Source organism: Ascidiella aspersa, chromosome 2 (assembly GCF_963924565.1).
Source record: "Ascidiella aspersa chromosome 2, kaAscAspe10.2, whole genome shotgun sequence".
Classification (NCBI taxonomy): Eukaryota; Metazoa; Chordata; class Ascidiacea; order Phlebobranchia; family Ascidiidae; genus Ascidiella; species Ascidiella aspersa.
In genome coordinates, this window is record NC_139448.1 from 18042425 (window position 1) to 18070169 (window position 27745).

General features: G+C 36.8%; 2 protein-coding genes across 2 annotated transcripts; one reads left to right on the plus strand and one right to left on the minus strand.

Annotated features, from left to right (window-relative positions):
- Nucleotides 1–514: 514 nt before the first annotated feature.
- Nucleotides 515–20756, minus strand: LOC146164144 (alpha-aminoadipic semialdehyde synthase, mitochondrial-like). Its single transcript, XM_083382677.1, has 23 exons — nt 20073–20756; nt 19829–19936; nt 19061–19237; nt 17513–17665; nt 17284–17430; nt 16878–16956; nt 16443–16570; nt 16062–16237; nt 15763–15885; nt 14032–14143; nt 13897–13956; nt 13241–13308; nt 13047–13174; nt 8415–8544; nt 8059–8169; nt 6184–6292; nt 4827–4903; nt 4426–4660; nt 4035–4130; nt 3601–3716; nt 3459–3547; nt 2549–2722; nt 515–897 (listed from the first exon to the last, which is right to left on the minus strand). The coding sequence occupies exons 1-23, from the start codon at nt 20196–20198 to the stop codon at nt 779–781; spliced, it is 2841 nt and encodes a 946-aa protein (XP_083238803.1). The 5' UTR covers nt 20199–20756; the 3' UTR covers nt 515–778.
- On the plus strand, nt 20551–27482 carry LOC146164145 (methylglutaconyl-CoA hydratase, mitochondrial-like). The gene is made up of 9 exons (XM_083382678.1): nt 20551–20897; nt 20997–21064; nt 22648–22735; nt 22927–23106; nt 23176–23232; nt 23290–23375; nt 23459–23560; nt 23668–23766; nt 25927–27482. Exons 1-9 carry the CDS (start codon nt 20753–20755, stop codon nt 26002–26004), a joined length of 903 nt encoding a protein of 300 aa, XP_083238804.1. The 5' UTR covers nt 20551–20752; the 3' UTR covers nt 26005–27482.
- Nucleotides 27483–27745: the final 263 nt, after the last annotated feature.

Sequence of the window (27745 nt, forward strand, 5' to 3'; positions counted from 1 at the left end):
GTATTGGGTATAGGCTCCGTTAATATCGGATAAACCTAATTGCGTTTATCTAGTTTAAAAAGTTGGAATTGGTATTACGAGACAATTATATTGCAAAGCTTTATAGAAAATTACATATCCTTAACAATAAGATCGCGGGATAATAAAAACAGTCCGCGCGCGCCATTTGGCCTTCCGAATTGTAATTGGACCACGCTGGTCTAATACGTATTTTTCAGGTTTTGGTCGTTCTGGTTTTTAGAAGAGAAATGGCGGAGAGCGCAAGCGAACGACCAAACCTACTCAGATTCGAGAAATCCAGTGATCTTCATGTTGTCTTTAACCGTAAGAGTCAGACCCTAACCCACACATTGTTCGAACGCTTTTCGGATTGGTCAAAGGTCCATGTCTTACGGGCTTCTCTTACGTCAGAGGGAACTAGTGAAGCCCTGTTTAACAAAGTTAACGCGCGGTGTTTCGCCTACTTCGAAAGTAAATACTTTCCAATAATAATAGAAAAAACGCCTGTTTCGGACTAAAAATGCTCCAATTTTATTGTGTTCGCAAAGGCAAGTGAAGTATAAACAAATTTTACGTCTAGGTAAAATGATGTGCGGTACAAAAACAGTTATGCAATAGGTATACGCACGAAAATTGTGAAGCAAAGTTTAAAATAGAACGTTGTACTAGGATTTTGTGTATTTAAGGAAGAAACACTTAAAAGCATTCACGATAGGTAAACATACATTTTCCGTACATAATTAGTTATATTCACTTCTAATATGGGATAGGTACAGAGCTAAGCTTTTTGTGTAACAGTTGTTTTGGAACGTATTCCGAGGCGCCGAAGCTCTTTTAATACAGGTTGATAAATTGGACCCATTAAAGGTGTGAGGATACCTTTGTTTTCCACTTTTCCTAAAACACAAAAACAAACAATTCCGGGTTTAGTAATCTAATATAGGATTCACATTTTTAATTTAGAGTCTAAAGTAGACCCTGCTCTAGACTGTTTCTAGTGACATTGGAATAGTATTGTTCGTAAGCGGTGCTTTTATAGGACTAATTGGTGTACCCAGCTAATCAAGTTGATTCCACCTTCTTGTTGTGTTTTAAGTTTATTACTATTTTATGATGTTTTTCATCACCACAAAGATAATTATATTTTTAAAGTTGGGCTTTAACGCAGCGTTTCTTAACATGGCTCGCCTGATAAAAACTCGAAATGATGAACCAAAATAAAAAAAAAAAACTTCAAATTATAGACAAACAAAAATTCAAATGAATAATGTTAAAATGTCATATAACTTAATACAGCCTATAGGTATTTTACCCCAAGAATGATTTCTATTCGCATTTCCAATAGAAACAACATAATAATATTTACCCATTCTCTTAGTTAATAATAGAATTGTAATTATACAGTTGTCATTGATTTAGTTGAAACGAAAAGTATGTGGTTTAATTACCTATTATTTTCAACACTCTATGTCAACTTATTATATACGTCCAACTTGAGCTCCCTTTTTCTTTGTTTACTTTTTTTGCACTTTGAACCAGCGTGGCAATTAACGTGGCATGTTTTGTGCTCTGTATTACTTTATTGAAGCCGTTCAGTAATGCGGCGTCACAAAATATATATTCACATTGAAGTGATTTAACAAAACATTTCACCATTGGCGTTCTACTATACCAGACACGGGGTCGGATCCATGGGGGCACAAGGCCATGTCCATCCAAAACTATAGTAGTTTCAGGTAAATAAAATATTTTTCTCGCTTCGCGCAAATCTCACATGATCATTTTGTAGCTTACGTGTTTTTTTTTAATGTGCAATGATCAAGTTCGCACGTAACAGTTATACATTGCAGTGTGGTCCAACTGCAGGCCCGCGGGCCAAAGTTGGCCCGCGAGTTCTGCCTTTTCGGCCCGCGAACTAATAGTCAGCTTTGCTTCAATCTAGCAACATTACTTCAATTTTGGTTTCTTTGTTATTGTAATTTGACAAAAAAAAGCCTAACGAATAAACCCGAGTCCCGAGTTCGACTCCGGTCAAATATATTATAAAATTGGTATTGCGCATGCGCATGTCGGACTCGGGACTTGGGTAGTTTTACGTGGCCTTACTCCAGTCCCAAGTCCCGAGTCCGACTCCGCAGCCCTGGTTAGTACATATGCCATAGGCTAGCGGTTCTTAACCGGGTGGGGCAATTGTGTGTCGTCACATCTTTTGAAACAATATAACGTACTGTTTAAATCAATGTGTCGAGCACGTAGCGATTTGTTGTGAATGCGAAAAGCCTCCTGAATTTACAGTTTAGCACCAATTCAACCAATTAAACTTTATTTTTTGCGCCTCGTGCGACCGACAATTAACTTTACTATTTTCAAGTTTTCTTAGTGATATTTAATTGAAAAGAGCGCTTTGTCTATTGTGGTATGACACGCAGCCACAATCGAAATCAGGAGGATAGCGTCAAACTAGTACGCCCTAACCTAATAAACAATATTTCTACTAACTAGGGCACATGTCGTATTTAGTCAATCTGGTAAAATGCTTTCGACTTACCCAACAAAAGCATCCGTGCCGCAATTGCGCATGGGTAACCCACAGTCTTCGACATGGCCGAATATTTCCCGCTGCCATACACGACGAGGTCAATGTTATGCAACTCTTTTTTCCCGCTTTTAAACGTTCCCTCAACCTCGTGACGTAGGATGACGACATCCTTTTCATCGCGTCCTGAATAAGAACCATAAAGTTTAGGTATTATGACACAAACAAGTTTGGCCCTATCCGGATTAGGTGGATTAAGGTCAGTTCTACGTAAACTTTTTTATTTCGCGAGCCACTTTTATTGTTTTTTTTTGTGCGTCCCACAAAGAGATATCAATATATTAGAAAATAAACAATGTATCCACAATCAACATGTAATTTACTAATAATGTGTAATTGGAGTTTGATTTTACGAGCAGCAGAACTATCATTTTATTGTTACATAATTGTTACGTCAAGGAAACGCAACTAAGTCCAGATTCAATAGAAAACAGTAGCAATTAAAAATGTTTCGTGGCCCACTTTAAATATCTTTACGTGAGCCATTGGTTGGAAAGCGCTGATTTACATTATTCGACTTCATTCAACACTAGTTGTAACATGTGTAAGTGCAGTTCTCTCCGATTTAATTTAAATGGACGAATTAAATTGTGATTTAACCTAAATCAGATTTAAATACTGCCCGAATTCACCTAATTGAAACGACATGTTGTCCGGTTGAGGTTAAATCGGACAGTTAATTTGTTCGATTTAAATGTTGTCCTATATAACTTATATCGCACAAAATTACACTCAAATTTGAACTAAATTGCAGAAAAAGGTGTTAGTATAAGCCAATTAGTTTTTTTCAAAACGGCGTCCCACATGTGCGAAGCATGTCGACTAATGTTCGACGCAATAAAAGATAAAAAAACATGCTTACCGTAAGATAAGTTAGCGTTAAGGTGGTGTGCCAGTGTGTCCAGGGTGTTTCCGGCTTTTTGGACCGGCGAATCTCCCAAAAGACCCAGCCTGAATAGAAGGATAGAAATTACAACGCGCATAACACGTCAAACCAATCTTACCTTTCAATTGCTTTCAAGCGATCCTCATGGGGTCCAACTTTTTCTAACACCAAGTTTTGCAGTTTCTCGAGTGAAGCGCCGTCCGGGGCATCAACTAACTTGCCAATAAAGTTTTTCTATATAAAAATAAATTAACAATGTGCATTACAATTTAATGTAAAAATTGAAGACGCCCATATCATATATTAAAACAGAAAATGTTACACTATTTGTGGCTAGACGTTGAAGTCGCACCAACCAGCCAAACATGTTCACATGATTTTAGTTTAAGCGCTACTATGCCCTACATTGTTTTGCCTTGCAACCCCAAATTTACAAAGACACTTCGTTATCTACAAAATCTGGTCGATTGTCAACAAAGGTCGATGCCCCATTATTCCAACTAAACAACCTCTTTGTCGATACTGCAATGAAATACAGTAGTTTGATAATACCCAGGTCATTGAAGGTGAGTCTTTCTGGAGAAGTGGGTGGTCATCAAGGTTAACAAGCCCCAAGTCAATCAGACTTACAGCAGTCTCTGCGAATCCCTGGAAACAAGCATATCATTTATTATAACGGCCAACGTGTTCGTTTTGAGACGTCAAGACAATTAATTTGTTTCCATATTATCATAAAAAGTTTTTACCTGACGCTTTTTCTGTGAAAGAATTTTTGGGTTAAATTTTTGATCGGGATTTCCTTTTTGACAACATTACCTGTACTTTAACTTTAGGCTATAAGCAATTACCCAACGATGGTCTTACGCAGTATATGCAAGAAATTAGTTTCGATATTTTTAGGCAGTAAATTGAGTATCCAAATTTACGACCGACAGGACTTTACCTTGTACCTGAGAGTTCCCCTGAACACAGTGTGGGCAGAATCTAAACCGTACTCATCTTTGTACTTAATAGCGTCTCGATTGGCTAGGCCTTCCAGACTGAAGCCAGGCATAAATTCGATTGGAAGAACGCCGCTTCTGTAGTTTTCCCCTCCTTCGCCTTTCTCCACAATCTGCCCGTTCATCAGGAATTTTGACGGGGCAAGGGTAACCATCAGAACTCCGCGAGGGCTCCAGCTAACAAAATTCAAGCGTGAAACTCTTTGTGAAGCAAACCTAAGACTGGTTTGTTTATCGGTTAATAATATAATTAGTATTTTTAACTCAAGGTAAGAAATGAAACTAAAAACTATTCTTAAGACCATCTTTGTAAAATGGAAAGTGTGACGACAGTATTATTTACCTGAATTTGTACTTCAAGGGATTGTCAGACGACTCGGGAGCAGGGAGACCTCCACACCAAGAAACAAATGAAGATATCTTAAATATGACACGAGTTAGGATTTTACTGAGCCGGCAGTTCTATACTACAACATAAATGTATGTTCTCTAATGCAGGGTTTCCCAAACTTTTTTGCACCACGGACCACTATTTGTGAATCTGTTTCTTCGCGGACCGCAATACAAAGCAAAAAATAAATAAAAACTAATTTTATATATTTACAAAACTGACAACATCAATGGGACGGATGAGATTGCTTCCCTTTGCTTAAATCATTAATTCATCATAAATTCAAAGCGCAACAAGTAAGATTTACGATACTGGATAGCAAAAGATTTCGAAATCAATAAGTTGTGAATAACTGCGGCAATTTAATTATTTTTGAAAGAGTACACATATTGTACAACGGGGGTCAGCAAACTTTTTCTAGTCGCGGGCTAAAACCAAACTCAGAAAGGTCTCTGCGGACCGCACGAAATGTTAACCAGAAATTATGTTATTAAAATGCAACTGTTAATCAGGCGGGCTTCGGATATGTTTTTGCACTTAAAATCGTGTTTAGTTACTTTTAAGGAGGCAGTAAAGTGTTGGCGCAAAGCGGGACAAAAAGCGTTTGTTAGGTTAAAAATTCGAGTCCACACGTCGTTATTCATATTGAAATGTGTAATAAAACCACTTTGAGAAAACGCGATAACCTTAATGGTTAATTTAGTGTTTGCTAACGTACTGTATTTAAGTCCTGCCGCACCTGGCGAGCGAAGCGAGCGCGAATTTTTTGGGGGTATACCAACATTTGTTTCAAATTTCTTGCAAGATTTTATTACATTTCAAAAATAGAAATTAAAAATGTATGTTCATATTTTTGAACACGTTTTCCGTTTGTACGCGACGCCGCGACGCACTTTGGCCCTTGTCAGTCTTCCACAGCGCAAGAAGCGCTAATCTAGTTCAAATGACAGCATCATAACGTAAACAAACCTGATGTATAAAGATCGTTAACGCAAAGCGCAAAAATTTTACGCATCCAAATAGTTAAAATAGTCAAAAAGTATGAGAAATGGACTCGTGTCTAGTTTGTTAAAGAGGCTGCGGGTCGGATAAATTACATTCGCAGGCCGGATCCGGCCCGCGGGCCGTAGGTTGTCGACCCTTGCTGTACAAAATATATGTGTAACTTTTTAATTTCTTGTCATATCGCCACGGACCACCTGTGCAGTCGCGGACCACAGTTTGGGAAACCCTGCTCTAATGTATACTAGCCATAATTTGGCCTGTCAGAAAGTTTAGCAAGACAGCCAAGGAAACAAGGCAATAGTACCTCTCCGTCTCTGGACTTGATTTGTTCGAAGCAGTCCATGGCAAGCATGTGGTCAATGCCAGGATCCAGCCCCATTTCCATCGCGATCGATATTCCGGAATCAACGGCACTGAAAATAAACACAGCGTTCTCGTTTCACGCCACCATTGCCGAAAAAACTTTTTTATTTGTCACGAAGAAACCAGGAGATGACATTGTGCACATCATGACGAAGAAACCAGGAGATGACACACGAACACATCATGACAAAACCCCATTAAACGCAAGTTGTTTAAATTAAACATTGCAAAACACGTATCTGGCGCCTGCCACCAACAGCCCAATCGTAATTCTTGTGTTCAGCACACTCATATTTTACAAGTGGGTACTGATGGTGGAAGCCAGCGAGGGGTTGCACTTATTCTTTTGTTTAACAACGTGGCGTCAGTATTTGAGCTCAATTGCCTTTGGGAATAGTTTTAGAGTTTAAAACCACCTGAAGCTTGCCTAAAAGGACATATTCATATATGATATTTAACTCCGCAATTTATATTCAAGTATTTATTTTCAATTCTTGTTCGCATAGCAAAAACAAAATTAATATAAAGAAAATCTTCGTACTAGTATAATTCTAGAAGTCTGAAAATTATTCGACACCAATAGTTCCTTTGTCATTGCAAAAAAATCAACGTAAATAAAAATGCCTTGGTGTGAGCTGAAGGCTAAAACACCAAGTGTCGTTCATGGAGGTGAAGCTATAATATGCTATGTGAAACTAAAACATTGTTACATTAGATTGTCTGAAATTTTATGTGAATGATTAAAGCAACAGTAAACGTTAAGCGCATAATGAAGCACGATTTTGGTTTAACTGATTTTACAAACAATAAAAATACTATTGTGAGTGTTGAAATGTTTAGATTATCGAAGTTTATGTTCACCTAATGTCTATGTAGCAAAACACATACGTTGTTCGGTTGTTGTGTAAACGAAAGCGGATATAAGCTTCCGTTTTCCCATAGAGCGTAGCCTAGCTCCTCCCATATAGTATGTGTCTCTATATTTTAAACATTTTTTCTGCACTGTTCAGGGTCTGCTTTAACTGTTGCTAGAATCGCATCTCTGCAATTTGTACCCGGCAACAAATAGACATCACCAGAAACATTCAGCCTGTCACTGGCATCCACACAAGGTATTAGTGGCAGTAACTAATCACTGACATGCGTTTAAAAGTGCTAGTTCGGGCATGCCTTAAAAAGGATCTGTCCAATATGTGAATTGGTTGCCGCCAGCCCGCCAGGATCACCGAGAATTGCGCCGCCCCTGGGTTTGATAATATTGTGGGCCACGAACTGCAAAATTTGGGCTTCGCGAAAATAATAAAATAAAAATAAGGCTCGATGCCCCGTTGGAACGACATAAAGCACTTTTCGGTAGTTTTAGGAGCCTCACAATAATCAGTTATCACAAATGAGTAAAAAGTAAATTAATAAACAAGCAACTCGTACAAGAAAATAACATTAGCCACAAACTGTATATCTATTTTTTTGTCTTCGTTGATTCAACAACTTAATTGAGGCTTAGCATTCACACAACTACAGCAACATTATATCTTTTTAACGACTAGTGGTAAATTAACTGATCTGTAACATCCCCTTCTTTCTGAAGAATTTTTCATTGTTTTTTGGTTGTGTTATTGCTTTTAACTCCCTTCAAATTTTTATATGTCGATTTTATGCCCTAGCCTTGGTATTTTTATTGAATTATATCCTAATAGCTTTAGCGGGTACAAAGATAACGTCCTAACACAGTAAACAATAAAACATATCAGCTTCATATATTCTATACAATATTAATATATTTCGCGAACTTTTTGTACAACTCGTTAGTACTCACCTGTCATGAAAACTTCTCATCTCTGGCGTGACGTAACTTGCAGTAACGAGATTTTTTTTATTCTTTATGCAAAGCTTCGCTAAGGAAGAATGCATCGTGTACGGAAGAAGACTGTAAAAGTGGTCACAGATTGGTAATATTTAAAAAAATATATAAAAGATTACACAATCGTTTACAGTGTGTAGTCTCTTTATTGAATTACGAAGCTATTGACGACGTTGTGGTAAAATAAACCAAACACAAGTGTAATAAATAATGCTTCATAATTTACGAGCAATAAGAGTATTTTTTTTACTTTTAAGAATACTCTTAGACACAGATTTTCTTAAGAGAAGTATGTTTTAACGTGTGCACACCTGATAACAAGATCGTGTCCTTTAATAAGTTCATCCAGACGTTGTTTCTCACTGGCAACATCTAGTAAAACGGGATCTACGTACTTGTGAAAATTTGACAGACGCGAGAGATCACTTTGTAACGAGGATGCTGCAAAAATAAATTTAACTCGTTTCAGTTACACTTTAGCGGCATTTAATACGTAAAAGCATTAAACTATATACAAAAATAACAGCATATTTAATTTAAGGCTTTTGTTTCTGTTAAGTATTACGCATTTGAGCCATGTACTGTAGTCGTTTTGCACCCTGCGGCTTAATTACGTTATTCGCATTATCGTGCTGATTGCTGATGGATTACGGTGCTATTGTGCTGCTATGCTAATTGATTTCTTTGCTACTTAAACCGTGGTTGGTTTCGTTTCATTGCCTATTACTTCACTGCTCTGATCAAGAATACAACATTGGCGACGAGGATATTTTTGCTTTCATTGTTCGAATCTTCTTCAAGGCTTTACGATGTAAAGTTTTACGAATTTATGCAAAGCCAAGTGGAAGTTCAAAAAAGACGTCAAAGAACAGATGGAAGTTATGATGACGCTACTGAAGAAGACATCCTCAGATGAAAGTTCTTCTTCACCCCTTCACCTTCTTCACAGTATTGGGCGGCCGAAGCTTGATGACACGAGCGTGGCTTATCGATTCTCTTAATATTATCGGTTGCTGTCGTTTGAAGGTTAATATTCCTAACTCGGATGCCACCAGCATGCTCACGTTTTACGTAACGAAGCTAAGCAATTTAAACATTCTGGGAAGAGATTCCATTCGTGAATTGAAAATTTCGTTGAACAAGATTATGTATGGAACCACCAGGTCGTTACCCAGATCAGTGTCTGCAATTGAATCATCCAAAGATTTACAAGCAGAATGTAAGAGGATTTGCATGGATTTTCCTAATCTCTTTAAAGAAGAATTGGGAACCTTACAAGGCTTCGAATTAGAATGCAGTTTATGAAAAATCCAACTCCGGTGTATCACAAGCCAAGGCCCGTTCCGTTTGCTCTGCTCGAGGGTTTAAATCAAAGTTACGAGGCAGGAGTTCGAAACGGCACATGGACGCCTGTGCAATTTAATGATTGGGGTACACCGGTGGTGCCTGTGCGAAAGGCGCCATTACCAGGACAGACATCTGGTAGGGTTCGAGTATGCGGCGATTACTCTGTAACTGTGAATCCTCAACTCGAGACACATCGCCAGCCACTACCGTTACCAAGTGATCTAATGCAGAAACTTGGAGGAGGTCACGGTTTCACCAAGATAGATTTGGCAGATGCATACAACCAGATCAGAATTGGCCCAGAAAGCCGAAAGAGGTTAGCCCTCAGTACTCATCGACGCGCTTTCGGAATTTCTTCTGCACCGGGCTATTTCCAAAAGTTAATGAACGACATTCACTCACGATTTACCAGGTGTGGCGGTATTTTTAGATGACATCTTGGTCAGCGGTTCTTCTAAAGAGAATCATTTGCAAAATTTGCGTCGGTTGCTTCAACGCCTTGATGAAAACGGTCTACGTTGTCGGTTGGAGAAATGCAAATTTGCGCAGAAAAAAGTTGAATACCTTGAACATGTTCTCACCAAGGGGGGTATTGCCTAGGGATGCTCAAAGTAGAATATCGAATCCTTGGATTCGAATCCAGATGGGATTCGAATCCAATTCTGCCATTTATTTCGGGTAATTGGAACCGATATAATTTAATGTTTTACCGCGGATTGTTGCGCCTAATTGCACAAACGCGTGTGGTAAGTTGGCCTGTCGCTGCGGCGACCAATTTACAGTGCTTGCTTTAAATGTAACCTTGTAGTGCACTGTCAGCGTTTTTTCGGGCGACCAATTACCGCGTCTCGCGATAACGTTCGTCTAATAATTAAGTGTCAATCAAGGGTTATTGGGCGAGCGGCTAACGTGTAATGTCTGGTGTGGAGTTTGCAATTTCCCTAAATGCGTTAAGTTGCAAAAGTAACATAGCGTTGCAAAACGTGCTGGCCGTCCACAAAATGCGCTATGGGGTTACTTAAGATCAACTTTAGGCCAATATTCAGGGAAGTTATGCACCGCGTAATTGTCAAGAATTCGTTATGTCAATAATAACTTTGTATTCTTTGCAGTACATCATATGACTGCATAGCAGATCATGTTAGTCAAAAAAGAAGCAATAATACCTAATAATGCTTTCAAAATCAGGACAGAATTGCTTAAGACTTTTATGTGCAGTGTTGCATTTGCTCACTTTTGGCAAAAATATAAGTTTTGGACACAACCTGGGCAGTTGACATATTACAGTTTACAGAACGGCTTAAGATGACAGAACTTTGTTAAGAATGTTAAACATATGAGAGAGTTTTTTTATTATAATGTTCACATGTTAGAAAATTGTTTGGGCTATTTTTTGCTGTGATTGTGGGCCCTGTAGGGTAGATTAAGATTAATCCCTTCCCCAAACAAAATCGAGGATAAATAATTTAATAAAAATATACTAGGATTCGCTATTCTGGATTCGTTATTCTAGATTCGAAACCTATTATTCTAGAATACCTTGGGATTCTACTTTGAACATCCCTAGTATTGCCAAAGGTAGTAAAGTCGATGATGTCATAAATATGACCCCACCAGAAAATGTGTCGAATCTTCGTTCATTTTTGGGCTCCGTGCAGTTCTACAGCAAGTTCTTACCCCCTATTCCGGCTTACGAAGAAAACTGTAACTTGAAGTTGTGGAAAGAAAGAGAAAGATGCAAGTATAGCCAGATCCAAAAGGAGGCTTTGGCTATTGTGTTCGCTTTTCGCAATGTCTTTCGGTTCCTGTACGGCCGGAAGTTTATTTTGGTCACTGACCACAAACCCTTGTTGACAATCTTCGGTCCAAAGAAGGCTGTTCCAACGCTCGCAGCAAATCGGTTGGCGGGTGGGCGCTTCTTCTCAACCAATTCAGTTATGATATTAAGTACAGAAAAACCTCCGACTTTAATAACGCCTTAGTCGACTACCAGCGGGAAAAGATGCAACTTTTGATAAGGAGGAAACTAACGTAGATTCAGATACGGTTTGTGCAATCACTACTTTGAGTAGTCAAGTGAAACCCGCTGATGCTATGGCTCTTGTAAAGGAAACTGCAAAGGACTGCGTTCTCTCCAAAGTGATGAGACATACACAAGAAGGGTGGCCACATAAAGATTTGGATGTTGGAGATCCCTTGTATCGCTACAGTCAGATTGCGGATTCACTAAGCATCAGCTACGGCTGTTTATTGTACGGCTGTCGACTGGTGATACCTGCTAAACTTCAGCACGAAGTACTCTGGTTGTTGCACCAAAGTAATTTGGGAATGCAGAAAATGAAGCAACTGGCCAGAACACCGGTTTATTGGCCAAATATTGACAGTGACATCATGGTATTTGTCATTGTCACCAATGTCATAGTTGTGCCGAGCATCAAAATGCTCCACCAAAGCTTTATTGCATCCATTCTGCCTGAAAAACCTTGGTCTCGGGTACATGTGGATCATGCCATCATATCCCCATACGATAGTAACTGACAACGCTCCGATGTTTACATCTGATGAGTTCAAAACTTACTGCAAGGAAAGGGGAATAGTTCACCTTACTGGAGCTCTTTACCATGCTGCGACAAATGGCGCAGCTGAACATCTTGTTCAGACTTAACATTGAGAAAGTCTGGAATGCCTCCGAAGCAAGCGATAGTGGAATTTCTCATGCAATATCGCAGGACGCCGATTGGGAACGGGTATTCTCCTAGTCAACTTATCAATAACCGTCAGATGCGCACAAAGGTGGACTCACTTTTTCCTTCACCGCCACACATTGCCCAAGGACGGTTATCAAGAGAAACGTCACGCGCAAACGCTAAAAAACATCGCTTTGCACAAAGTTCGTACAAGGTTGGGATGCCGTGCTACGCTTTGTATCATGGACCTAAGCACAACCATGACCCACGCTGGGTTCCAGCCGTTGTGACAAAAGTTCACGGCACCCGATCGGTCACTGTGAAGGTGATACCTCAGGGACAACTGTTGCGCCGCCACATTGACCAGCTCCGTCCGCGACACGCATCTCCCGAAGATGAAAATCCCGGTGAACTCCCAACACCGGTGAATGATGACGCTCATATCGATGACGGGCCTTCCGGTGATTTACCGGTATCATCCCAGACAACTACCGAGTACGGTCCGACTAATCTGCGATGGTCTAATCGACGTCGCAAGCATCCGCAACGTTTTTGTTGTTAATGTCGTGATATTGTTATTGCGCAGCTTTGTATTTTGGGGAGGTGATAAGTATTACGCATTTTGAGCCATACTGTAGTCGTTTCGCACCCTGCGGCTTAATTACGTTATTCGCATTATTGTGCTGATTGCTGATGGATTACAGTGCTATTGTGCTGCTATGCTAATTGATTTCTTTGCTACTTAAACCGTGGTTGGTTTCGTTTCATTGCCTATTGCTTCACTGCTCTGATCAAGAATACAACAGTTTCAAACTTATGTGAGCAAGCGAAAGATGCCGCAATTGCAGAGTGTTTCTACGAATTATTAATTATTTTTGCTAACGCGTTTAATTACATCCCTGTTCATACCAACAGTCACAGCGGTATCCTTGTGAGATGTTAGATATTCAACCACTGGTCCAGAAACATAACCAGCTCCTAACAGGAGAACGCGATGGTTCTTCGATGAAGTGGCGTACATTGCACCCTCTTTCTCGCTAAAAATCAGCAGTTGTTGCAGGAAACGTAACAAGTGTCTATTTTACAATACTAACGTTGCTTACCGACGTTTCCTCATATCTAGTATGTAGTTGAACTTCGGTGTAAGTTGACCGTTTGATGCGATGGTTGCCTGAGTAGAAAATATGTAACGTAACAGCAGTTATTAGAAATGTTTAAACCAAATCGTATACATTTAAAATTATCATATTGAAAACAAAAATCACACTGCCAAGTGTAGGTGTACAGTGCACACATAAAAAAGGCCACTTTAAAAGTCAGAGTCAAGAATCTGCTTAAGTTAAAAAAATGCCGTTGTTACACCAACATCAGATATTAGCGCGAACAGGAGGGGCATTAGCTGTGCCTTTAACGATAAAAAAATAAGAAGGCCTTACTTTGCGTTGTTAATTGTCGAATACACCCTTGCTATTCAGCCAGCCTGAACGAATAACGAAAGAGGAAAAGTATCCTGCGTTTACGGTCGACCGAACAGGAGATGAAAAACGGCGTTTTGCGTTCGATTTTGGTTTCGCATTAGCTAAGACGCGTGACCTAATTACAATAAATACATTGCCGCTTAGGATGGTGAGTCAAACTCTTGACAAAAACGAACAAAAATCGATTATGTCACTAACGAAAAGGGGGGTCCGGACACCCAAACCCCAACCCCCCTGGATACGTCACTGCTCCCCAGCAAAATAAATGATGAGTAACTTACATTTTTGACTACCGGACTGATGCTTAAATTGTCAAGTTGTGCTTTAGCATCGTTCTTGGCCTGTTAATAAAGAGAAGACTTTAAAGATCACATAATGTTGTTAAAGATCACACAACTTAAATACAGAAATATTACAATCTCTTCCATATAGGGAAAAAGTAAATCGCCGAAGAACTGCGTGGCCTCTCGAGGAAGTTGTGCGGGAAGGTTGTCAACGGAACACATGAGAACACCTTGACCTTTTACCCTGAATACAAAGTTTGATAAAATAAGGGGTCATTATTTTAATCCATATAACAAAATATTCCTTTTTAGAACAATTGCAAAAGATATAAAAATGCCTTAAATATATATTTGATAGTTAGGAGCTATCCATTTGCAATATTTTGGCATTACGAAACTGAAAGTAAGAAAAAATTAACACACCAGGGTTGTTCCTAAGAAAAAAATTACACTCGCCAGCGTGGCGAGCGGCTATCAATCAGCACTCGACCAGATGAAATAACACTCGCCAAATTTGTTGGCACGCTGTCTGCAAATAACCGCCCTAGCGCGGTCATTTCTTGGGTTATTGTTAACCCAGTTTTTATAAAAGTCTGATCGTTTATTTCCATGCATGGATGAACAAATAAATGACCCATAAAGCAGTTTACGCTTAAAACAATTTTTTTAGCCGAGATATTTTTTACAGTCTTTAGTGAAAAAAATAACACTGACAATTTAGTAGCCACGGCCTGCCTGTTTTCCATTGTTTTTTAAATGCTCGCACTCTTTTTTTCGTATTCTGGTTTTTCTGTGCTTGAAGGACGTTTCACCACAGGTTGCTTCGAGCCACAAACAAAACGCCACATTTCGCCTAACACTATAGTTACTGGTTGAACAGAAAATAATCACAAAATAATTATAAAATTACAACTAAACCATTCTTTCGCACAGCTAACAACCATATGCCAGCGGTTCTGTGCTGTGCGACGTGGGTCGTTTCAATTTTCCAAGGGCGTCCGTAATGGTTTCGATTCGTATCTAAACATAATTGCCATAGCCCATATAAAATATTTACAGACAGTTATTTTTTAAGCTTTTTCTTGGTTGACCGCTGTGAACTTAAGAGATCGCAACAACATACTTACGTAGACTTATTGCTGATTCTCAGCTGTAGTTAAACAAGTAGGCTATATTTTAAAACACCGTAGTGTTCAGTAGGCCATTTCGGTCGCTCAAAACATCTTAAAAAACACTGCTTACAAATAATATAAGACATTTGCATTCGAACTTATTGTTACCAAAAACTGCAGCAAATGCTTATAGTTTTCTTATACAAACAATTTTATAAATACAGAAAAGTAAAATTCGTATCGCCGGGTACATCGCAGGTTTGGTAAACTTTGCCAAAGGCGTCAACGACTGGGTTAAACATTTAAAAATTAACAACGTTTAAGTTAAACAATAAACCTCATAACTATTTACCACTGCAGCAATAACGTGTTTGATTGTTTGCCGGTAAACGATGTTTTAAAACGGGACATTGAGTCTTTATTACGATCATACAACGGGACAAAAAATCTTTATTATGGGCTTCAAACTTGACTCCGATTAACCTTATTATGTGTGTAGTGTTGAATGTATTTGCTCCTTAGTGTTTAACGAAATAACCGACGCTAAGTAATATTTCGGTAAAAAGTGGTGCTTAACGCAAGTTAAAAATTTCTCGCCGAAGCAACTCGCCAGTCGGGCGAGTGGGTGTCAATCAGCACTCGCCCGGAGCGATTTGCACTCGCATTGGCGAGTGGGCGAGTGCTTAAGCCCAACCCTGCACACTGAAATTTAATATGTTTCAAAAATAACGAAATTAAAAAAACTACACACCCAGGAAGGTTAGACTTTGTTGAGGCATCATAGACGCCAAATGGAGCATCAATACTTGTGCATTCATTCATAAACTGGATTGAACCTCCTGGGTCAGCTGATATATCTCCAATAGCAATCAATCTGCAACAGTTATTCTATTGTTACTGAATAAGGCTATAACAATGCAAAAAATCGATATTTCAAAACACCAACTTAATATTTTAAGTCTTGGAGTTATAAAAATGCATGGCCAATTTTGTGTAAGAGGCAAAAAATCTTATAAAATATTAGGCTCTAAGGATAAATACTGAATTGACCTTTGTGGTAGTCTGGGACAGCCAGGAGAATCTAAAGCTGAACTTCGAATCAATGGGGATATTTTTGGAGAGTGCATTGAGCTCTGAAGATACTTTGCATCATCCATGGTCATAAGTCTGGGGTCATTTGGCCTCCAAAATATGCCATTTAAAATACATGAAGCATATGGTGCAATCTAAATAAAATATTTTTATATTATTTATTTTATTGCACAACAAGCAGGTACAATCTCCCTTTTATCTTCTGAATAAAGTAGTATGACAATGACCAGAGTATAAGCGTACTGTGATGTTTTATGTAGAAATACAATTTTATCATTATTGTTTTGGCTCCTTGTAGTTTTATGTTGATAGGAAAGCGATTTCAAATAACTCAACTACCTCTTTCGCAAACACAGACTCATAAAGTTCAGGATGGTCAAAGTACTCTTGCATATCGAATTTGCCATCAGTCTTTCGGCGTAGGTGATCATGCATGTCCACAACACATCCATACACTAAACTTGAGTCTGGTGAAAGACGCAAACAACAAATTTATAAACAGCAGAATGCAAGCCTAATATTTTTTACAAAAACGGAAACTATAAATGGAAATTAAGGAATTGCTTAACAAACCTTTTTTAGGTTTGGTAAAAGCCCTTTTTGAAGCGCAGATATATAAAGTTTGTCAGGGTAAAAGTTTTTTAAAACACATTTTTGTCTTTGTATAAATGTTTCTCTAGAGATTAAACATTGTTTTATATTTTAAGCTAACAAATCCTTGTTTTAAGGAATTAATTCACCCAACTCTGATAAAAATTGTTGTAAACAATGTACCTCCATGTTCTGCAACATTTTTTAATTCGTGTGGTTCCACATAAACACATGGCAGCTCACGAAATATTTCTTGAGCACCCTGCAATAAAAAGGCAGCATGTTAGTAACCTTCTTACTAAAATTATATTTTATCACTAAACTATTTAACTATCTTCTTGTTATATCACTGTTGTTGTGTCAAATTAGTTACAGATTTTTGTAACCACAATTAAGTAAATAATAGTTCAAAACTAATTATCACAATGTTAATTAAATATGGTTCACAATTTGACAATTACAGAAAATATAATAAGAGTCAATATATATACATATACAAATCATGTATAATATAATTAAAATTTATTCAGGTAGTTTTTTTTCAAAAAGTTTTAAGAAGAAAATACAACTAATGTTATCAGGCAAATACCTGAGACACATTTCCTGTTCCTGTAAATACAAAAGTCAATGGGCCAATTGATTCGGGTAACCTTCCAAGAGAAATTTCATAACCTGCATCGCGCACAGCCTGGATTGCTTGACCTGATGTCCGGTAGTTGTGTGATATGCCTATATGCTAAAGTAAATCAATTGTATGTAAAGTGTAAATAAGTGTATTTTGTATATTTTTGACAATTTATCTATTATATTTAACCTACCATAAAAGGAGTGTGGTGCCCTAATGCAAGAAGTCTTAGCCCTATTCCATGTAGAATGTTGATCATTCCTGCATATCCAGCATACTTTCCAAACGCTACAACTCGTATACCATTGGATTCTTCCATTTTCTCGTAATCAATCAGACGAATATTCTGTACATAGAACAAAAAACGTGTATTAGGGCCAAACAATGATATACATTTGAGATGATATTCTGCCACAGTACCATTGTGTCTTTGAAAAGTGAAATTAGACTACTATTTTATCTAAAATTATCTGACAACTACGCCAGTCTTCAAATAATTGGTTAGTCTTTCAAAAAATTTTGATAATCGTGATCTTTCATTAAAAAAATATGGAGTTCGCCTCTTAGTTCAAAAACAAGCCTTGTATTTAAAGCATCAAAGACATCTTTCTCTTTGTTCTGCTTCACAGTTCTTGGCTCAGCAGCAACTCAGTTTTCAGAGTGTGTTATCATTAATGAAACAGCATAAATGAGTAGCTGAGAACAGATGCCCACGTCACTCGATTCATCCAGCTAAAGAGCAAATCCAAATTTTAAGGCTTTTACTCCCTCCACCACTTGGTCAGCAATGTCGGTTGACATTTGTCAATACGACGTCACAGTGTAATTAGACAACAAACACTTTCTAATTCGCCACAGCTTATTCTCCAATTAAAGGCTAGACCAAACTTTTCACCGCTAAACAGACGAGAGTTCTGCAATGGTATGTGCTTTTGTTTTAAGCCACTAACAGAGTGACTTCATAGGAGTCTTGACCATACCTGTACTCTTACAGTAAATACATCACTTCTTGTCTATTCAGTGTCTTTTAAACATTATCGTCTATTTGCTGAAAGTCAATTTGGTCTTAGTCTGCATTCTCCGGGTGGGTTGTTTAAAGATGGCATTTAAGTAAGCTAGGCTTCATTCAGCATTCGAAGAGTTTTCAAACAAATCACATACTGGAGGAGTTCTTCACTGTGCTCCATTGATCTACAACCCATTTTTTATGTATCTAGTTTAGCTTCAAGTATACAATAACTAGAAGTGATTTACAGTAGCTTAGTTGGAACTAAGATTTTCGCTTTGTTACCACATTTTGCACATCTTTAGACTCTTACAGTCTGCCATTGACTATTTTTACATATACAGTACAGTATTATTGAGCTTCTGTTTTTTAGGTATTTTCGATTTTTAATCCATACATTAAATTAAATGAGCTAAAGCATTCTACCAAGTGCATGTAAACCACTGGAAGGCACTTCTTGGATGGAAACCAGTTGACCATATAAAACAGAAACCAAACAGGAACCCCTGTTTGTTTATATTTAAGGCTATATTAAAAAATCAACTGCAAACTTAAATAGCATTTGTTTTTATAAAGGGTTATTTATAATCTGTCAAAAAGAGAGCATGTTTGAGGTTTATATATTAAAAACTTTTTTTTGTCAGTATATGTTTTACATTGAATGTCATAAGCTCACTAACTATTAATACAAGTATGTACTATGTACTAGTGTTATAAAACAAAATGTCAAACCACCTTATCCAAAATTGCATCAAGCATTGCCATATTTTCTGATTGAGCTTTGATTGTGTGAGAGAAAAAAATGTATGTTTTGTCACAAAGCAGGCTATCAACTGGAACTTGCTTGACACCCAGTATAATAGATGCTTCTGACAGGTCTTCTGCAATGTCAGCCCCAGCTGAAACATATTCCTAAATAAAAAATAAATTGCTTATAAGGGTACCTTAAGAAATAGCTAACACAACTGAAATGATACATTTTATCATACCAGCATAGTCCAAAAGCTTGTTGATAAAAATTTGGTTACCATTTGTTTAATTAATGATTCCACAAATATTTCATTTATATAATAATTGTATTTATTTTTCATTTCCACATATCAAAATAGGGATCAATCAACAATAAATGACAATTCAAACGCCAATAAGCTAAGTGAATTAGGTTATGGTTTTAAATGGTAAGAGGTAAACTTTAGGGGTGTTCAAATTTTCAAAGCACTTTTGAAGTGTGGCCCGTTAAAAACAAACTAATAATATTGTGTATATGAAAATGGCTGATATATATGGAAAAACAAATATGTTCATAGTTCAAGAAATTATTTGTGTATATAGTTCGGTATAATTCTTTTACAAATATTAAAGACTCTGGTCTACAATATAATAATACTTAACCCACCGTCACCTAACTACGAAAACCCTAACCCAAATATTGTGAGTTGCTTTATAATTGTTTTCATGCTGTAGTAGGATTCTGCACCAGCACTTGTTAAAAGTTAGGCTTACCTGTACTGAAAATGCTCTTTTGTTAGCAGGTTGGACGATAATTTTATTTCCATTTTGAACTAGTTTTCGCACATGAGAAGGTGCCAAAGGAGCCCTTCTTTCCCATACCTTAAAATAACCAATAAACTACAGATTAAGGTATAGAAAACAAGATTAAACACAGTAGAATAGTCTTTATATTGCTTTAGCAGAGAGTTTTTTGGAAAAAAAATCATTAATGTTTTTATGACATATAAATACTTACCACATTGTCCTCTCTTCTAATTGCAATGACTTGTTTTTGTGATAAACTTGACCTCCTCAAGCTTATTATTCTCCAATCAAGACATTTTAGTTTAAAGTTGGACAATACTAGGTTTCGTAGCATCATGAACGTATAGCTGAAAGTAATAGCTGACCTTTATTAATTTATATAAAAAAAATAAGGCGGTTGTCTAGAATCTTACCACATTCTCGTCCGGGGGTTTATAATACTAACAATATTTGGGTTAGGGTGAGAGTTAGCGTTTAGGTTTGGGTGGGTCAAGTATTATTATAATATTTATTGTAACATATTTATGCCTTTCCTTGCAATTTTAACTTTGACAACTCGTTTTTGTTAGTGTTAAAATAAATGTGGCTAGGATTGTAGACCAGTGCCAAAAATAACAGCTAATTCCATTATTCCATTTGTATCAACCATAGGCGCAACGCCGGAACTCGGAAGGTTAAATTACAACTGACTTATCGTCAAGGACGCTTTTTCGTAACCAGTAACTTTGTGATGCTTACCAAACAACACATGTTAGACATTTACGTTACAGTCATCTCAAGTATCAACCCACAACGGCGTCCAATCAGCAGTGCTGCAGCCTCGCACACACACAAAGTGCGCTCACTTTTACCAGTTCAGCGACCCTGATGCACTCCTAATAGATTAAGAGAATGCTTGCACGTATCAATCTATGTGCCACTCATTGGCGATACACAACGCCGAAAATTTTAGCAGCAAATATCGGAAATAAGTCTCAAACAAGAAACGTCCATCAAAACGAGTTGGTGGTAGAACGGCTAAAAGATGACTTGGAAGGTTTGTTAGTTACGTTTGCTATAAAAATCGTTTTATTGTTCTGCTAAATACTTCGGAAAACGTAAAACATTGTATGTAAGATAATGTTTTTTCTCTTAGGTGTTGTAGTTATAGGATTAAACCGGCCAAAAGCAAGAAATTCATTCAGCAAGCATCTATCTAAACTTGTGAGTAGTATTGTCACTTAGTTATCACATATTTCCTAATTTAACTTTCTACTTATAATTTCCATTCAAATTGAACAAATTTGGCATTGCCTATGTCATTTAAAAAGCCAGCACTGTATTTTGAGCTGTGCAGCCATGCACGTATATATTTATCTGTTTTCAATTTGTTTAAATAGTACTAGCCACCGATAAGGCCGAAAACAAATCTTTCAACACATATTTGCTTAGGAAGCTCTAGCTAACGGACTATTATCTTACACTTGTAGATCCGGTTAAATAACAAAACCACTGCAGTTTAACTTCTATACACAAGTAAATGACAACATTTTATTTGGCATTGGCAGTTTGGTAAATCACCTATTTATAAGAACATCACTAATCAAAATGGTTTACAATTAGGCGACTTTACCAATTTTAATAATTTAACACTTTGTTTTAAGAAAATGATTTCACTTGCTATGACAGGGATAGTGAATGACTGACCTGCACCACAGATTTTTAATGACTCACTTGTCTCTCTAAAAATATGGAATAATAATTAAACTTTTGGAAAATATTTTTTTATCAGGTGCGTTTAAACCAGGGATGTCCAACCTGTGGCCCGGCTGATGTTCATGTGCGGCCCACCACTTATTTTCACTTCCATTAGCCTTTATTTAAAACAATTGTTTCGACCATTATCCAAACGTGTAGAACTCATGCCCAATCTTATATTTTTTCTGAGACTATAATCAAGTCTAATGTCGCATTTCAACATCAATCAAACTCTTGTGCTCCCGTCATTGTTAGGCAAGATGTGTGTATTTGCGGGCCGTTTTAAGGAAATATGTCAGCCCAAAGGTGTGCGCATCAAAATGTCTGCAATAAAACATCAGCTCATTTTTTTCTAGATGTGACTGCACTTGCCGAAAGGTACTCTTGCCACTCTTGTTTTTTAAGGTAAAGAGCAAGTTAGATGTCATTAGGCACCCATTTAGGGAGTTTAGGGATTTGCCTATTTCTAATGATTCAAAATGTTAACTTGTCTTAGAGATTAGAGTAATAGTTAAATAAAGACCTTGCTTGATCCAACCTCGCCATCTTTAACACAACATCTGTCTATAAATGTGTGTGCATTTCACTTCCTAAATTTACGCACATTTCCTTATGCAAATTTTTGCATACATTGTGAAAAAATTTGTCAAGCCCTGCAGAAAACCATGCTTAAAAGCTTCCTTCTGTATTCATTTCATCCCATAAAACATGCTGTAGCTTTGTCCACTTAAACTTCATGCGAATCCTGACACAAAAAGCCTCCCAAAATCTTTAAATTATCAACAAAAAATAATAACACTTGTAAAGAGAACACAGCAGCAAAGTTTTGTGTAAAACTAACAGGTAATGAAATGTATGACTCACATGTGCGTTGTAAAGGATTAAGGTCCCATTAGTGACCTGCAAGCTGAAAAAGGTTTTACATCCGTTTGCTATGACAATCCCTTGGACACTGGTAAACTGTTTCGGATAATCTATAAGGTTTTTTTATTTTTTTTTTAAAAGCTATATAAAACGTTTTCAAAGTATATAAAAATATTTTTGTAAAGATGCTTGATGCATTTGAAGAGCTAAAATATGACCAAAAGATTAGAGTTGTGATCATGAGGAGTTTAGTTCCTGGTATATTCTGTGCAGGTAACTTATTTTTAATTTATTTTTCTGGTATTTAAGAACTGTAGACTCAATGTTTATTAATAGTGGTAGACTATACCTATCTAAATAAAATAACAAATGCCTTTCCACATTAAAGAAAATTCTGTTAAAAATAAAAAAAATTTGCATTTCAAGGTTTACCTAAATTTCAACTTTGTAAGTAATATATACAGGTGCAGATCTGAAAGAAAGGGCAACAATGTCTCCAGAAGAAGTTGGACCATTTGTGGGTAAACTCAGAAGATTGTTGTTTGACATGTACCAGTTCCCTGTACCAACAATTGCTGCTCTTGATGGTACAGCTGTTGGTGGCGGTCTTGAAATGGCTCTTGGCTATGATATACGAGTTGCAGGTAGGAGTTTATTCAATACTTTGGTATTTTTGAAATAGGTTTTTATGTAATATTGTGTTTTTTTATTAGCGTCAAATACAAAAATGGGTCTTGTTGAAACAAAACTTGCCATTATTCCAGGAGGAGGTTAGTTAACATACTTTTCATTTTTGCTGTCTGGGGGCTTATTAAACTTTTATTCAGGTGGTACCCAAAATTTAGCCAGACTTGTTGGACCAAGCTTAGCCAAAGAACTAATATTTACTGGAAGACTTGTTGACGGACAACAGGTTTGTTGTTTCAGCATATCTACACAGATAGTTATATATATTTATTAATTAATAGCTATTGTGAGACATGTGTCATGATATAGGCTAAAACAATTGGACTTATAAATCATGTTGTTGATCAAAATAAAGATGGCGATGCTGCTTATCACAGAGCTTTGGAAATTGCAAAAGAAATTGTACCTCAGGTAAATATTGCATTATTCTGTAAAGTATATATTAAAATTGTCCGCCTTATTTTAAACTTGCATTCATTTTTGCCATAAAAATAGTTTAATGTTTAATTTTTTTCAAGGGCCCAGTTGCACTTAGAATGGCAAAGGAAGCAATAAATCGTGGTGTTGAAGTGGATATATCTTCAGGACTGGCATTTGAACAAGCTTGCTATGCACAGGTATACAATTTTACTAATGTGTTTTATTAAATTAATTCATATAAGGCTTTTTCAAACCTATATTAGGAAAGTGGTACGCTGATTTTCATCACCATACTAACGTACTATAGTTGCTATTTAAAAAGTAAACTTGCCTCAATTGAGTTTGTACTTGGTATCAGTGGCGTATCCAGCCCCCCCCCCCCCCCCCCCATTTAAGGAGGCAGTAAAGTGTTGGCGAAAAGCGCGAAAAAAATAGCGCTTGTTTGGTTTTCATTCGAGTCCACATGCGTCATCCATACTACTAATGAAAAGTGTAATGAAACTACTTTAAAGAAACGCGATAAACAGTTTATCTAGTTGAGTGTTTATTAGCCTTGAAGTAAAAGGAAGTAGACCTTGAAGTAGAAGGCGAGCGAAGCGAGCGCTATTTTTTGGTATACTGGCATTTCTTTTAAATTTCAAGTTTTTAGTACTTCGCCGAAAAAAAAAACGTTAAAAAATATATGTCCAATATTTGTTAATACGTTTTCAGTTTGTCCTCGACGCACTTGGCAGCCTTCCACGGCACAACGGTAACGAGGCGCTGATCTAGTTTAAAAGGCAGCATCAAAACGTAACAAACCGGACGTGCAAAGATCGTTCGCGCAAAGCGCGAAAATTCTTTGCATTAACGTAGTTAAAGTATTTGAAATGGACTCGTGAATAGTTTGTCAAAGAGGCGGCGGGCCGGATGAATTATATTGGCGGATTTGGCCCCCGGGCCGTAGGTTGCCGACCTCGGTTTTAAGCGTCAAAAACAGCATTTAAGCATTAAAACAGCATTTAAGCGTTAAAACAGCTTAGAACTGCAATAATTCCTGACGGATCGGGTGAAACTACACATGCGTGTAATTTCAAAGTAAAGCATAATACACCGAATATAGGCAGAAATCACACCAGACGTAACATGTAACCATAAACATTACTGCACATAATAGAAAATATTTATAGCAGTACTTGTGACGCCCTGAGAATTTGCCGGCGCTCTATTAAGGGGGGAGCGCCTTCCCTAGTTAAGAACAACATTTTTCCACTAATATATCCTAAAGCAAACTAATTAGAACACTTTTTTGCTCGTACGTAGCTCAGATGAAACTAATTTGGGCACTTTTTGTTCCGTACGTAGCTTAGATAAAACTAATTTGGGCACTTTTTGTTCCGTACGTAGTTCGGATAAAACTAATTTGGGCACTTTTTGTTCCGTACGTAGCTCGAATAAAACTAATTTTGGCACATTTTTCGTTGTACGTAGCTCAAATAAAACTAATTTGGCACATTTTTCGTTGTACGTAGCTCAAATAAAACTAAGTTGGGCACTTTTTTGGTCGTACATAGCTCGAATAAAACTAATTTAGGAACTTGTTTGGTCGTACATAGCTCGAATAAAACTAATTTGGGCACTTTTTTGTCCGTACGTAGCTTACATAAAACTGATTTGGGCACTTTTTTGGCCGTACATAGCTCAAATAAAACTAATTTGACCAATTTTTTGGTCGTACGTAGCTTAAATAAAACTAATTTGGGACTTTTTTGGTCGTACATAGCTCGAATAAAACTAATTTGGGCACTTTTTTGGTCGTACGTAGGTCGAATAAAACTAATTTGGGCACTTTTTTGTCCGTACGTAGCTCAAATAAAAAAATTTGTGCACTTTTTTGTCGGTACGTAGCTCAGATAAAACTAATTTGGGCACTTTCTTGAAACTTTCGTTAAGTAAGATTGGGTTACATATGGTATTATATGTACTAATATTTGCAAAATAGTGATAACCTGGGATTCAGGAGACGACTGGAGGTCGAATTGAAGTAAAAAAAATTAAGCGGTTTCGCAACTGGCGCCTGGGAGGAGTGTCGGCGCACGTGCACGCTTTGAGCCTATATAAAGGTTCGCTTTTGCTGGAAGTTAATCGGTTGTTTCTGATGATTTTTTTATTATTTATGACGTTATCACAATCGCTATTTTATGACGTCATACTCGTCCCCATTTTATGACGTCATTAACGTCAGACGGAAAAACGGGAAATTCCCCAAGTTGAAAGTTCGAGACCCCCCCTTTTTAAATTTCTGGATACGCCCATGCTTGGTATAATTAGTTAGCTACCCTTTGTTTCAATTTTGTAAAAAAAACCTTCTAATTTAGGTTATTCCAACTAAAGACAGGATTGAAGGATTAACTGCTTTTAAAGAAAAAAGGCCACCTAATTACAAGGGCTACTAAATTCTTCCTGTAAATTGTTGCATAAGAATGTGGTTGCTGTACTTGTGAACGGAAATTTAAGGAAAGTGATTTTCAGGAATGGCTAAAAATTTCTAGTTAATTTAAATTTTGATTGTTTTAACTCATAGGTGGGCAACCAACATATGGGGATACACTGAAACTAGTTTATAAAGGATGAATAAATGAACACACATGTAGAATAAAAGTTAAAAACACAACAAGAGTTAGACATACCTAGAATTGTAGTATAAAACGTTTTCCATAATTTGTAAAAAAATGAAATATTTTCAGTTCCAAATCACGTCATAATTTCTTATATTTCTGATGATGGAGATAAACCTGCCATAGGCTTGCTTAAACAAATCAATCGTTGATTTAACTTTAGAGAGAACACATATTTTATAAATATTTTAATTACATACATAGTTTGGGGTATAGCGATAAGAAAAATCTTCAAATGTCTACCATGCAATAGTTCCTTATCTTGTAAAAACGTTTATGTATTTCCGCTACGTGTCGCTGCTGAGCTGTTAAAACTCAACTATTGATATTTGCCACCTACCAAAATGTTTAAACCTTTAACTCGCAACTATCAGAAGTGCGATTGCAGCAATAAACACAACTTGTTAAATGTTACTGTTTAATCTTAATTCTTTCTATTTTATTCAACATAATTAAAAAAAACTTGCGTGTTTTATATTTTTATCTTTGTGCTATTGATAAAATGTTTGCTACGCAAATGTGGTTACTAAAATGTGTTTTACCATTATTGTTTGATGGAAAATGTTTACTCATGCAACGAGTAAACGCCTGATATTTAAATGCAACTTGATTATAATTGATTACGTAAAAAGTTTGCTTGTACTTAGCTGTTATAACGTAAGGAGGACGCTCACTAAACTACTGTTGTCGAATTCCGTAATAATAGACATCAGTAAACGACGGAATAAAAAGAAAACAAAAAACCGTGAACATAAAATATTTCTGTAAACCAATAAACAATATTTTAATAAAGATGTGCGTTAAGAATAAGTACAAATGAGTTTAACGCTGTTTCTAAACTGTCAACAAATTAAACCTAAACAATGGTAATAAAATTGACCAGCTTGCCTGTTTAAAATTGGAAAATTCGATTTCGCGTAATATTTTACAAAATTTATTATTTTTTGATTTTAACTTTTTTAATTGAGTAGATTTGCTGTTTATTATTAACATTATTTTCGTTTTTTAGGAGCAAATTCAAAAATTTGGGCGCTTTGGCACAAATAAAAGTCGTCACATTTTCGACATTTTCCAAATTAACCTATTTTCGGCGCTTGAAACCATTTTTAATTTTTTTTTTAATTTCATTTATAATGCTGCTAAAACGTATGTATACATATCCACACTGTAAAAGCATATATCAGATATTACTGTACAATGTACATATAGCTTATTATATTACAGTTATGTGACGTGACTATCCGTAGTATGTTCTTCCCAGGCACAATGTTAGCATCGGAGTTGTCCGTTTAACCTTTGACTTCGGAAACATTACTTTGAATTAAGTTACTTATAGGAAGTCCGGAAAGTATTGTGTTTTGACTTATTTTTGGATAATTTCGTTCGCTATACTTTTAACGAAAGTTGATATCAATCAGAGTTGCATTCTCGGTAGCAGACTTTTTTAGCTTTTCCAAATTAGACTGAATCAGAATTATCGAATCCCCAAAACTATAAACTATAGCCAAGTCTGCACCAA